General features: G+C 40.7%; 1 protein-coding gene across 6 annotated transcripts in view; it reads left to right on the top strand.

Annotated features, from left to right (window-relative positions):
* ZNF507 (zinc finger protein 507) overlaps positions 1-12,872 on the top strand; it is a 40,637-nt gene that overhangs the window by 12,741 nt on the left and 15,024 nt on the right. For all 6 annotated transcript variants that reach the window (XM_032326418.1, XM_032326416.1, XM_032326415.1 and 3 more), the window contains one exon: positions 1,928-2,042. In XM_032326418.1, the coding sequence (XP_032182309.1) occupies positions 1,928-2,042 (115 nt within the window). The remainder of the gene's footprint in view (positions 1-1,927; positions 2,043-12,872) is intronic.

Genomic DNA, 12,872 nt, shown 5'->3' with positions numbered 1-12,872 from the left:
GTGTAATGGTGTTTCAGACATTCTTTCTGCCAAAAGGCATGGAGTGCCCATCCTGAGCTTGCTGTCAGCAGTCCAGTGAAGGCATCCAGTGCCTGTACAGACTGCAGCCGGGGAGGAAGACAGAACTGTACTGACAGGGGTGTCAGCTAACGTCACAGGTGCTCTCCTAGAGCCATGGGCAAAGCACTTTCATATGGTGCTCCTTCGTGAAATTTAATTAAATTGTTCCTTATTGCAAACATAAAATTCGCAAAGCTTTGGAAATTCGGCATAAACAGAAAACACAGATCTCTGCCCTCAGGAGAGTCTACAGCTAGGGACAGGTCAAGAGATCCGACACAAACATGCAGGTGACACGCAGACTGCAGTGAAGGAAGAATAGAGGGTTCTCTGCTTTCTGAGTAAACCATGCTGGGAGGTTCTAGAATTTCCATTTTGTAGATGAGAAAACTGAGTCCTCACCAGATAAAATGCTTTTGCCCATGATCACCCTGGTACTAGGTGGAAGAGCAAGGACAAAGCCTAGAGTTTTGAACTTTTAAATCTAATGTTCTTTCTACTGGAAACAGTTGCTTGAAGTAGCACGGGCTCTCATTCTGTGCTATATTAAGTTTTTCCATCTGTCATTTTTATTAGTTGTCATTGATCTGTAATATTTCTCACACAAAACCATTATCCAATATTTCACACTTCATTTTTTCAGGGTTTTTTTTTTAAACTGAATTTGGAACAGTGCCACTTATAATCAAGTCCAAGTTTTTAACCTACCAATTAAGAGTAATACTTAAATTATAATTATGATTAGTGTGTATATTAATGTTGTAGACTTACACCAGGAAATTAGGACATTTTGTTCTGCCTGGCAAAAGTAGTTACAGGCAAAAGAAAATTTCAATTTTAGAAAGCTTAAATTTAACTTAAGGATTTTCTTTGTTGAAATTTCAGCGTGGGTTTCTTTTGTGCCAGCAGTTTTACGATTCTGTACTGTGTGCTAGTGTTCTACCTAAGCTTCCTTCCTGTTCTGGCTTATTCTCCAGCTTTCCATGCTTGCTTTGTTTCTGAATATAAAGCAGTCAGGCTGTGAATGGCCTGCAGATTTTGTGCTTACAGAAGAGTAAAGAGAGTGTTGAATATCTTCAGGAACAGTTTTACATGATCAAGGCATCCAGCTTGTTTTGTCTCCGGCTTACCCTGATTAAAACTACCCAGCCCTGTTGCTGCAGAGTGAGGGTGGTAACATGGCCTCTTTTCCACTGGATCCATGTCTTCTGGATTCCAGAGAGTGGCACACTCACATTAGTGATGACACTTATCCTTGTCACCTGTCAGTTTGCTGGGTATGATTATATGATATTATTTAGCACTGAATAATTCGTGCTGGTTTTTTCCTTCCGTTGTTGCACTGATAGCTGTCTTTCAGTTGTAAAAAAGGAAACCCGCAGGGTAAAAAAACTTGTCTTTTTATCTAGAGTTTGTTATATATGCCTTGTGGCATACTGTGTAATGTTGTATTAGAGTATGAAATCACAGCTTGTTGGCAAATCAGTGTTTCCTTAAGACAGTGTATTCAGTATTAGTTAGACCACCTTTCAGATCAACAGTGTATCTCTGGTTAATTCAGCTGCTGCACAGTCAGCAGGGCAGCTGGCATCAAGTTTATTACATTCTAGCATTTTGTACAAGGTAATGCATAAACTAACCCAATGTATTTGTGTTTACAGGTCAGATGATGTTCAGCTTATATCTGCTGATAGTCTAGTTGCAGGAGAATCTGGAAAGCCGTGTTCAAACTTGTTAATTTTAATAAATGGGAAAGCCTTGATTGAAATATTAATACTGTGTGTTACAAATATTCAGTTACAGTGGAAACTGTGTCATTTGTATCTAATCAGTGCATTTCGCTAAAGCTCTCCAATCCCTTGTCTAGGGACTAAGTCTTCAGTCCAGAAACAGTATAGATGTGATGTGTGCGATTATACAAGTACAACATACGTTGGAGTCAGAAACCACAGACGAATCCATAACTCTGACAAGCCATACAGGTAAGTGTGATGATCCTCAAGTTTTAATGCTTGTATTAGAATATTTTACAGTAAAGAAAAAAATAGAATTAAAGATTCATAACACCTGTTTAAACACAAGGTAGGTACAAAGAAACTCACTACTGGTGAGTGTTGTCTAGTTTGTTAAGAAATATGAACTTTAAGCTTTTGTCTTAGGACAACCGGCATTTCATCTAGTTGAAATAGAGGAAGATATCTACATCTGTCAGTTTGATGTTCTCAGTTTCATGTGGGTATAAATTACCATAGTAATCTTCAGTGCTTTGAGTACATTTCGGTAATTTGGAGGTTTAACTGCTCCATATTCCAACAAAAGATGCTTAAAACTTAAAAGCAATAAAATTCCCTATGAAAGAGGTTTTTTTTTTGAAAATTAAGCTATCATTTAATTTTGTTACTTGATTTTCCACAAAAGCCAATTCTAATACTTGTTTTCAGGAAATAAAGACGTTCTCAGGTGATCAAGATAGAAAGATAGAAATCATTATTTCCTAAGTACACTTCAGCTCTTGAGAATAAGCTGCATGTTGTTCATGTGCTAAAACTATAGACATTTTTGCAGAAGGTCCCCCTGTCCCAAGGCAATCTGTTCCACTTGAAGCCACAATGGAGTATCAGGATCCTACTCAAAGCTGAGACCGTCACGGTGACTACTTGTGCTAGGCCATGGGCGTGATCTTTTTCAATGGCTTATCAAAACCTGTTTCACATTTTAACTTCTCTCCCCAGTTTTTTATATAGGTATGACACAGTGTGTGGGAAACTTGCCCACTGTATTAGTAGCTAAATGAAAACCTGACAGACTGTGCCTGAAAATGCCATTATTTGATGCTATAGTATAACATTTGCAAACTTATTTATAATCATTCTTATTTATTTATTTATAATCAGTCCTCAGTATATTCATTTGCCAAGTCTCATAGCTCTATGGAAGGTGTTTGGCCTTATCTCATTGTGTTTTTATTTCAAACATTTTTAAAACTAGGATCCCTAAGAAAGATTTTTCCCCAGAATACAATGAAGGCCATTAACCATTATCAACAACTTCATGCCAGAAATTATAGATGAGCAGTAATAGGTACTTAGCGTGTATCATTTATGATTGTTACTAGGAAGCATTTAGAAGAACATGATGGAAACGGGATGCTGGTTCATCTGATAAGAGGAGAAAGTTTTGCCTTTATATTTTGGGTATCTTTATTTTTAAATGTAATGATATCCTGTGCCAAATTCATGTGATCCAGGCAAAAATAAAACAACATTCTTTGGATCTAGAATTAGATTCATTGAGAAGTATTTATTGAGCAATACTACGTTCCAGGAGCTGTGCTGGGCTATTAGAGTATAGTCATGATCAAAAGGTTATTATACCTCTTTCGTGAAATTTGTAGATAAACAATAAATAAGTGAACTCTCAAATAGACAGTTATGATAAGTTTATGAAAGATTCTGGCTCTATGGGGCACCTGGGTGGCTCAGTGGGTTAAAGCCTCTGCCTTCAGCTCGGGTCATGATCCTGGGGTCCTGGGATCGAGCCCCGCATCAGGCTCTTTGCTCAGCAGGGAGCCTGCTTCCTCCTCTCTCTCGGCCTTCCTTTTGCCTACTTGTGATCTCTGTCTGTCGAATAAATAAAATCTTTAAAAAAAAAAAAAAGATTCTGGCTTTCTAGAGGAGTCTTCACATCTACCTGAGTAGATTAGTCTTAGAGCTTAAAAAAGAACTTTGATAGTTTTTGGTGTCCTAGAGTTTATGTTTTCTTATGTTCTTAAGATACTCACAGATTCCTAGGGTTGGTTGTGATTGTCCTAGGGTCTTCCTACCAGTGGGCAATGTACTATGAGAATCCTCCTCCTCTTACAAGAAAGTGGCATCCATTTGTTACTTTCCAGGATTATTCACACTATACTTGGTCACTGGGTTTAGCCTGAGTGCTTATGTCTTAGGAGACATAGGTCTTATGTCCCGCTCCCTGTAATTATGAACATTTTCTCAAAAGTCTTATTTTTTTATTTTATTTTTTATAAACACATAATATATTTTTATCCCCAAGGGTACAGGTCTGTGAATCGCCAGGTTTACACACTTCACAGCACTCACCATAGCGCATACCCTCCCCAGTGTCCATAGCCCCACCCCCTTCTCCCAACCTTCCTCCTCCCAGCAACCCTCAGTTTGTTTTGTGAGATTAAGAGTCACTTATGGTTTGTCTCCCTCCCAATCCCATCTTGTTCCATTTATTCTTCTCCTACTCCCCTTAACCCCCCATGTTGCATCTCCACTTCCTTATATCAGGGAGATCATATGATAGTTGTCTTTCTCTGATTATCAAAAGTCTTATTTTTAAACAGTCAAATCTTGGGACTCTTTTTGACTTTCTGTAGATACTTTAAATCCACTTGGGATTGTGAATTAACACAGTGTATTCCAGTAAGCTTCTAGGACTTCCTCTTCCTTGTCAATATTGCTTGATTCAAGCTAGTTAGCATCGTGTTCTTGAAGTCTCATTTAACCCGAGTAATCACTGTAGTCTTTCTAGCCAGTTGCATGTATGCTTCATTCAGTTTTGCCACCTTATACACTTACTGGTCAGAGTTTGGGCTGCTTTTCTCAGAATCCGTGCCATATACCTACTTTTTGTTAAGAAACACGCTTACCAGGAGCAATGATGAATTTTTCATGGAGTTAGAGTGTCTTGTTGCGCAACTTCTGGTCTTTGCACAAGGGCAGAACAGGTGCGTTGGTGTTTTAATGTGCCTGTTATGTAATAGGTGTTCTGCAGTATGTGTAACTGTTCTTTGCACAAACCTTTCCTTTTTATGCTTCCATTCCAGTCCTTCACAGAACCCATTTGTGTGATCTGGGCCATCCGCTTCATGTACTAGTTAAGAAGAGCCTGGTTCCAGGGGCAGATAGTCCTGCGATTGAATCTGAGCTCTCTGACTTAATGGCACATATTACGTTGGGGAAACTATTTCACCCTATTATGCTTGGTCCTGTCTTTTCTAAAATGAGGATAATTAAGGCACCTGCTTTACAGGGCAGGCATGAAGACTAAATTCAATACCATATGCAACATCCTGTCACAAACTAAGCACCCAGTAAGTAATATTCATTGGGCCCAGTTTCTATCCTCGTCCTCTGTTACTGATTCATTGTGTAACATCACCTCCCCTAACCCCCTCCCCAGAAATGCTATTGACCTCTCATTTTAGAAACAAAGAGTAATCCTATTTCTGGATAGACAGGCATAGCTTATTTCTTTTACAAGAGAGATGCTACTCCCAAGTAGAAATGTCACAGCTGAGATCCCTGTGCTGTGTTGCCTTAGAGGCAACCCAGTGTCTTGTGCAGCACTCATGCTTTTGAGTCTCAGGCCTAGGCTACACACCTGTGCCCAGCTGGGTGACATTGTGGATGTTTTTACAGGGTAAGCCTGCTTTCCCATATGAATCAGGAGAATACTGCCTTGCTCATAAAGCTTTGTGAGAACTGAGTGAGGCCAGTTGTATTAAACGCCCACCATATTTCCTGGGACATCAAAGGAGCTGGTTTTCTTCTTCTGCTCCTTTGCTTTGAGGGTCATCTCAGAAACTCTCTCCCTGTCACAGAAGGAAGAGAGCTATTTGCCATTCCTGTGTGAAGACACAGAAAGATGAAAAAGGCATCATCCCACCCCAAATGTTGCATTACCAAATGGAACAAACTTTGTTTTTCAGTGCTTCATTAAGGAATTTCCATGTAGGGGCACCTGGGTGGCTCAGTGGGTTAAAGCCTCTGCCTTTGGCTCAGGTCATGATCCCAGGGTCCTGGGATCCAGCCCTACATCAGGCTCTCTGCTCAGCAGGGAGCCAGCTTCCTCCTCTCTCTCTCTCTGCCTGCCTCTCTGCCTACTTGTGATCTCCATCTGTCAAATTAATAAATAAAATCTTTAAAAAAAAATTTTTTTAAAGGAATTTCCATGTAAACCATATACCTGATGTTTATAACATTGACCCCACAGTTAAAGGGCTCCATTCAGGATTTTCAAAGAATAGATTATCCTCTTAATTTTAACATTACAGTTCTAGAATTCCTCCTGGTTTACATCCCCCAATACTACTTTTGTGACTGGCTAGAGATGGAAGATGGGATGACAACACATTTTCCTCAAATTACCAAGTTCCCTTCTCACTGTCTAACACTGAACCAATTCTCCCTTGGAAAGACACTTGAAGGGCACCTGCGTGACTCAGTCTGTTAAGCATCTGATGCTTAATTTCAGCTTGGTCACGATCTCAGGGTTGTAAGATAGAACTCCACATTGGGCTGTGCACTCACTAGGCATGGAGCACAGTGGCTGTCGCAATCTTGGTCACAATCTCAGGGTTGTGAGACAGAGCTCCACATTAGGCTGTGCACTGGGCATGGAATTCCTTCTCCAACTGCCCTTCCTCCCCCATAAAATTAAAAATTAAAATTAAAAAATAAACACACTTGTATTAGTCCTTATGTTTTGAAACTACATCATGGCATGGCAAGAGGTAGGAGAGGCAACATGACAAAGAAGGAACGGGCTTTGGACTAAAGTACTTGGTACACTGCCTGGAGTGTATTAGGTGCTCAGTAAATGTTGACTGATAGTTTTTCTCATCTGTGAAATGGCTCTGGTTCTGTAAGTTGTGTTTTGAAAATAAACATATAGTGGAATTACTACGCTTTTTTCCTCCTTAAGAAGAATTGCTGCCCAGATAGGAATGTTGAATTTTTTAAGAGTCCTGTTTTAATACCGAGGCCAGAAATACCCAATATTTCCCCTAAATGTTTCAGATATACTTTCAAAGTAAGTTTGTTCAAATCAGCAGCTAAACAAGGTCCTAACATTGCATTTGGTTGATGGTCTTTCTCTCTTTAAAATTTTTAATACTTTTTAATTTAAGGTAGTGCACATCCTGAAAATTGCATAAACTTGAAGTGTACAGCTTGATGGTTGGGTCACAAATTAAACTTCTTCTTATAACTATTCAGACCAAGAAATAAGCCATTGCCAGCTCCTCTGCAGCACCCTCTTCTTGGGGCCTTCCAGGCACTGACTACCTTTCTCCTCCCTTCTCCCTTAGCCTCTACCCCCTAACTCTCTTGACTTGAGTGGACCCCAGCACATGGCTTGAACTCAACAACTCTGTAAGATCAAGACGTGAGCTAATAGCAAAAGTCAGACGCTGTAACTGACAGACCAACCTAGGCATCCATTTGACCTTTAACATCAGAAATTAGTTTTGCCCTTCTTTGAACTTAACAGAAATGAAATCATGTAGTACATCTATTTTTTTTTTTTAAGTTTTTTTAAATAAGCTCTACACCCAGCATGGGGCTGGAACTCCTCAAGATTTTTTCAGCTGAACCAGCCCATCGCCCCAATGTACGTTCTTTTATGTCTGGCTTTTTTTACTCATCATCACTATGTATGATTTAATGTGGTACTAATGCATTCCTTTTCATTGCTGTGTGGTATTCCGTTGTAAGACTAGCCATTCATTCATTTATTCTACTAATGGTAGATGTTTGGATTATTGCCCTATTTCCCCTTTATTGCAGATAATGCCTTTTGAGCATTCTATTTTATATATACAAGATTTTCTTAATTTATTTGAGATTGAGCATGAACAGGGGCAAGAGCAGAGGGAGAGGAAGAAACAGACTTCCCACTGAGCAAGGAGCCTGATGCAGGGCTTCATCCCTAGAGCCCCAGGACATGACCTGAGCCAAAGGCAGACACTTAACCAACTGAGTTGCCCAGGTGCCCTGAACATTCTTTTATGTGTTTCTCAGTGTATATATGAAACAAGGCCATTTTCATTGGGTTTATGCCTAGGAACAGAGTATCTGGGTAATAAGGCACAGATATCTGCCTTCGTAGATGCTCAGCAATTATCTAAAATGTACAGTGACTGTATGAGTTCATATTCTCACCAACACTTTGTATTGTCACTCTTTAATTTTGATCATTCTGGTAGGTGTGGAGAGGTATGTTGTTCTGGTTCTAATTTGCATTCCCCTAATGATTTGTGAGGTTGAGTATCTTTTCATTTGTGTGCTATTGTGTGTTTCTTTATTGGATTATTTGCCATTTTTCTTACTGGTTTGTAGCAGTTCTGTGTTCAGAATACAGGTTCTTTGTCTGTTACGCATATCGCTTACCTCTTCTAAACTGTGGCTTATCTTTCTATTCACAGTGATTTTTTTTTTATTTATTTGACAGAGAGAGAAATCACAAGCGGCGGTGGGGGGGGGGGCAGGCTCCCCGCCGAGCAGAGAGCCCGACACCGGACCCGATCCCAGGACTCTGGGATCATGACCCGAGCCGAAGGCAGCGGCTTAACCCACTGAGCCACCATTTTTGACAAATTTCTATCTTTAATATAGTCAAATTTATTAATCTTTTTCTTTGTAGTTAGGACTTACGGGTCTTTATACTCTGAAACTGATATTGGTGTTTTTGAAATAGCCTTGTGAGGTACATAAATTAGAAGTGAAAATGTGTGCTCATAGGATAATGATTCTGATTTTCGGGGATGCACATCAGCTGAATCTAAAATACTGTATTTTTGTATTAATGAGCCTAGTTTTCTAATATGAACACTAAAACTAAAAGAAAAATACTTTTTAAATGAAATCCAGGAAAGTTTGGGTTGTTTTTTTTTTTAAAGATTTTTTTTTTTTTTTTTTTAAGATTTTATTTATTTACTTGAGAGAGAGACAGTGAGAGAGAGCATGAACGAGGACAAGGTCAGAGAGAGAAGCAGACTCCCCATGGAGCTGGGAGTCCGATGCGGGACTCGATCCCGGGACTCCAGGATCATGACCTGAGCCGAAGGCAGTCGTCCAACCAACTGAGCCACCCAGGCGTCCCTTAAAGATATTTTTTATTTTTTATTTATTTGAGAGACAGAGAGTGAGGGAGTACAAGCTGGATTAGGGGCACAGGGAGAGGGAGAAGTAGGCTCCCTGCTGAGCAGAGAGAGCCTGATGTGGGGATCATGACCTTAGGCAAAGGCAGACACTTAACTGACTGAGTCACCCAGGCGCCCGAAATCCAGGAATGTTTTAAGCAGTGGAAATGACATTTTGGAATGACAAGGCTGCCTCTCCTTATAGTCAGTCATTGAATAAAGTCTGGTCTTTCTACAACTATAAAAATATTAGAAATTATAATAACCGTCAACATTTTTTTTAACATGGGCCAAGCAGTGTGCTAAGCACTTTATTTTTGTGAGCTCACTTTTTTTTTTTTTAAAAAAGATTCCATTTATTAATTTGACAGAGAGAAATCACAAGTAGACAGAGAGGCAGCCAGAGAGAGAGGGAAGCAGGCTCCCTGCTGAGCAGAGAGCCCGATGCGGGACTCAATCCCAGGACCCCGAGATCGTGACCTGAGCCGAAGGCAGCAGCTTAACCCACTGAGCCACCCAGGTGCCCCTGTGAGCTCACTTTTAAGCCTTATAATGGCCCCATACTTAGAAATATTACTGTCCCAATTTCCTGGATGTGCAAACAGGAACTGGGTGGATTAAAATTTGCCTGTCTCAGGTATGCCAGAAAACTCTTAGTGATGCCTACCACCACTGCATGCCAAACCACCCCAATTTAGTGGTATAAAACAGCAGCAGTTTTATTATGCTCAGGGATTCAGAAAGGGCACTACAGAAATGGCTTGTCTCTGTTCCAGAAGGTCTGGGGCCTTAGCACAGACTTGAAGGCTGGAGGTGACCCCATCTGAAGACTCCCTCCCCAGGCTGGTGGTTGCTACTAGCTGTTGGCGAGGGCCTCAGCAAGGGCTTTCTGCAGGAACATATGCACGATTTCTCCATGAGGACATCCCAGCTGTGCCAGTGCCCCAGAGTGAATGCTTAGATTACCAGTAGGCAGGCACTATTACTTACTTCTATGAACTCCCCTTGGAAGTCACAGACCATCACTTCCACTAGTTAGAGACTTCTTCAGTCTCAATATGAAGGCATGTTGAATTTCAGTCAATTTTCTTGGCTTGGGGAAAAGCTCAAGTCTTTGAAAAACTTGAATTTCTTTTAAGGAAACAGAACAGATAGTTTAATTTGAAGGAAAACAGTATGTTTTGTATTGAAGGGATGTACCAAAGAAGTTTGTTTTTCACAGTGGCATAAAGATTTCTTGGGTTCTTCACAAAATTTAAAGTGGCCACTTTTCTGAACCTTAGTTATTTATTCCTTTGAAAACATAGGAAACAAATGTGGTAAGACAAACCCTACTGCAGAATTTTTATCAACATCTTTTTGTGCGTATTCAAATCCTACTCGGGTCATTTCAGATCTTGTAGAACGTCCCCAAGTTCTGCTTTCTTTTACCTAATCCCTCAAGGCAGCTGTTTCTAATTGAATCAGACCTGGAGTAAGGTCCGAGTACAGTCCAAGGCCAGGGAAAGAGGGTGTTTGAACCACATTCTTATTTTCTTGGTAACTGACCCATGAATAGTAAGAGAAAGCCTATGGAAAAATTCAGTCTTTGGGTTTTGTTTTGGTTTGGTTTTGTGGGGTTTTTTTTTTGGTTTTTGTTTCTGTTTTTGTTTTTTCAGTTTTTTAGCCAAATTATGAGAAGCCATGTGTGTTTTTCTACACCATCAAGCAATTAACTCAGTTCTCAGCGGACACTGACTGGGCCACGGGTCTTACAAATTGAATCCTGGAGATAGCCTCAGGTCTCACTGGTGAGGGGCTCCATTCCACAAGACTGTCCCCACTTCCTCGCCACCTGTGCTCCTAACCAACTGACCATAAATCAGAGGTTTGCTAGACCAGCTCACAAAACTCAGGAAACCAGTTTACTTACGTTTACCAGTTTCTTTTGAAGGATATAAAAGGCAGATGAGGAAGTTCACAGGGCAAGGCCCCAGAGGGGCAGAGCTTCCATTTCCTCTCTGGGTACCACTCTCCCAGCACTTTCATGTGGTCACCAACTCAGAAGCTCTCAGAACATCCTTTTGGGTTTTATGGAGGCTTCATTACTTAGTCCAGCCCCTCTCCTCCGGGAAGGGGAGACTGAACGTTCCAACCTTCCACCTTCCAGTCCCATTCTTGGCTCCTCTGACAACCAGCCCCCATCCTTAGGTTACCTTGAGGGGGTCTGAAGATTACATCATTAACATAACAAAAGACATCGGATTCCTCTCCTACTTGACTTCCCAAAGTTTTGGAACTCTGCTAGGAATGGGGACAAAGACTAAATATATCTTTTTTTTTTCCCCCTTTTCCAAGATTGCTTATTCGTTTATTTGTCAGAGAGAGAGATGAAGAGAGGAGCACAAGCAGAGAGAACAGCAGGCAGAGGGAGAAGCAGGTCCCCTGCTGAGCAAGGAGCCCGATGTGGGACTCAGTCCCAGGACCTTGGGATCACGACCTGAGCCAAAGGCAGACACTTAACCGACTGCCACCCCTAGGCGTACCCCAAATATATATTTCTTACTGGAAATCACGATATCACAGGTTTCAGTGTAGCTTTCTTGCACTGGGAAGAAATCTCATTTTTCATACAAATGTGGATGTGACTTTATTGGCCTACGGAATAATAGGGTTCTTTCTGGTATTCCAAAGCTTTGGTCCAGCCTTATTCAGAGGCTGCACCAGCAATTGATCTGTTAGGGTGCTTATTGTTTCCGAATATTGCACGTACACTTTGCCTTGATATATTGGAATAACTGAGGTACCAAAGGAGATTGTCATCAGAGCATCAGGTAGGTCCACTAAAAAAGCAAAACAAAATTGTGCTAAGTGATGTCATGTAAGTGTGCTGCTGCTCTTGCTGTGTCAGTAGGGTTTTTTGCTTTGCTTTTTGGGTTTGTTTGTTTTTTCTGCCAAGTATATGGAGTAATTGGAAAATAGGGATGTTGATGGTCTGCTGGTAACATGGTTAGAAATGATCTGTTAGACATAGATAGCCCTCTGTTTCAAAACATATTTTGTTGCGGTACTGCATGTATTTTGGTCAGGTTGGTATAGGGTCACCTGTGTGTTTTCTATCTCATGGCATTTATACTGTGAAGGTAAGTAAAGGGAAACTTCTCTAGAATGGAGTTACAGGTTCAGCAGGGGGAGCTCTCGGGCCCTACCACTCATTGTCAGTTGCAGACCCCACAGGAAGACAAGGACCTTGCAGGTGGATACTACTTTACTCTCCCAGCAGGAGAAAGAAAGGTTCACCTCCTCACCACCACCCAGCTAGCACAGGCAGTGACAGATCGTCACAGCTCCGCCACTGAAAACCCACTATGCTTCTAGTTCCCACTTTACCCCAGTGGATTTTTTATTTATGACAGTCTTCCTAACTCGTGCTTTCCTCTGTGAAAGGGCATCCCTATTCTTTGTTCAGAAGACTTGGTTTTGCCGAAGTTCGTTTGCCCCAGATTGCAATTCTCTGTTATTCCTGAATAAACCCAGTTTTTTCCCTGATAAATAACTGGCAGCTTTATTTTTTTTTTTATGTTAACAATACCTTCATGAAAGAAGATAGACAATAAGTAAACAACAGAATTTCAGAAAAATAAGTGTATGGTAAGCAAAGTGAATAAAACAAGATGATAGTGTAATAGTAGTTCACTCTCTTTTTTGTAAACTAGGAGAATTTGGTTTCCTCCATGGAATTGTAGAGGAAGAATGCAGAGGGAATGGAAAGTGGGGAAATAGTGCTTTAGCTAAAGGAAACCTGTTCTTTAAAAAGCAGGTAGAAATAAGTGTAAACTGCCTATACCAAACTTCAAAGTTGGGGTTCTCCTATAGTATCCTTCTCCTCTAATCAGTTGAA

Source organism: Mustela erminea, chromosome 19, assembly GCF_009829155.1.
Source record: "Mustela erminea isolate mMusErm1 chromosome 19, mMusErm1.Pri, whole genome shotgun sequence".
NCBI classification, from domain to species: domain Eukaryota; kingdom Metazoa; phylum Chordata; class Mammalia; order Carnivora; family Mustelidae; genus Mustela; species Mustela erminea.
Note: the sequence above shows the minus strand (reverse complement) of the source record. Positions and strands in the feature narration are given on the sequence as shown.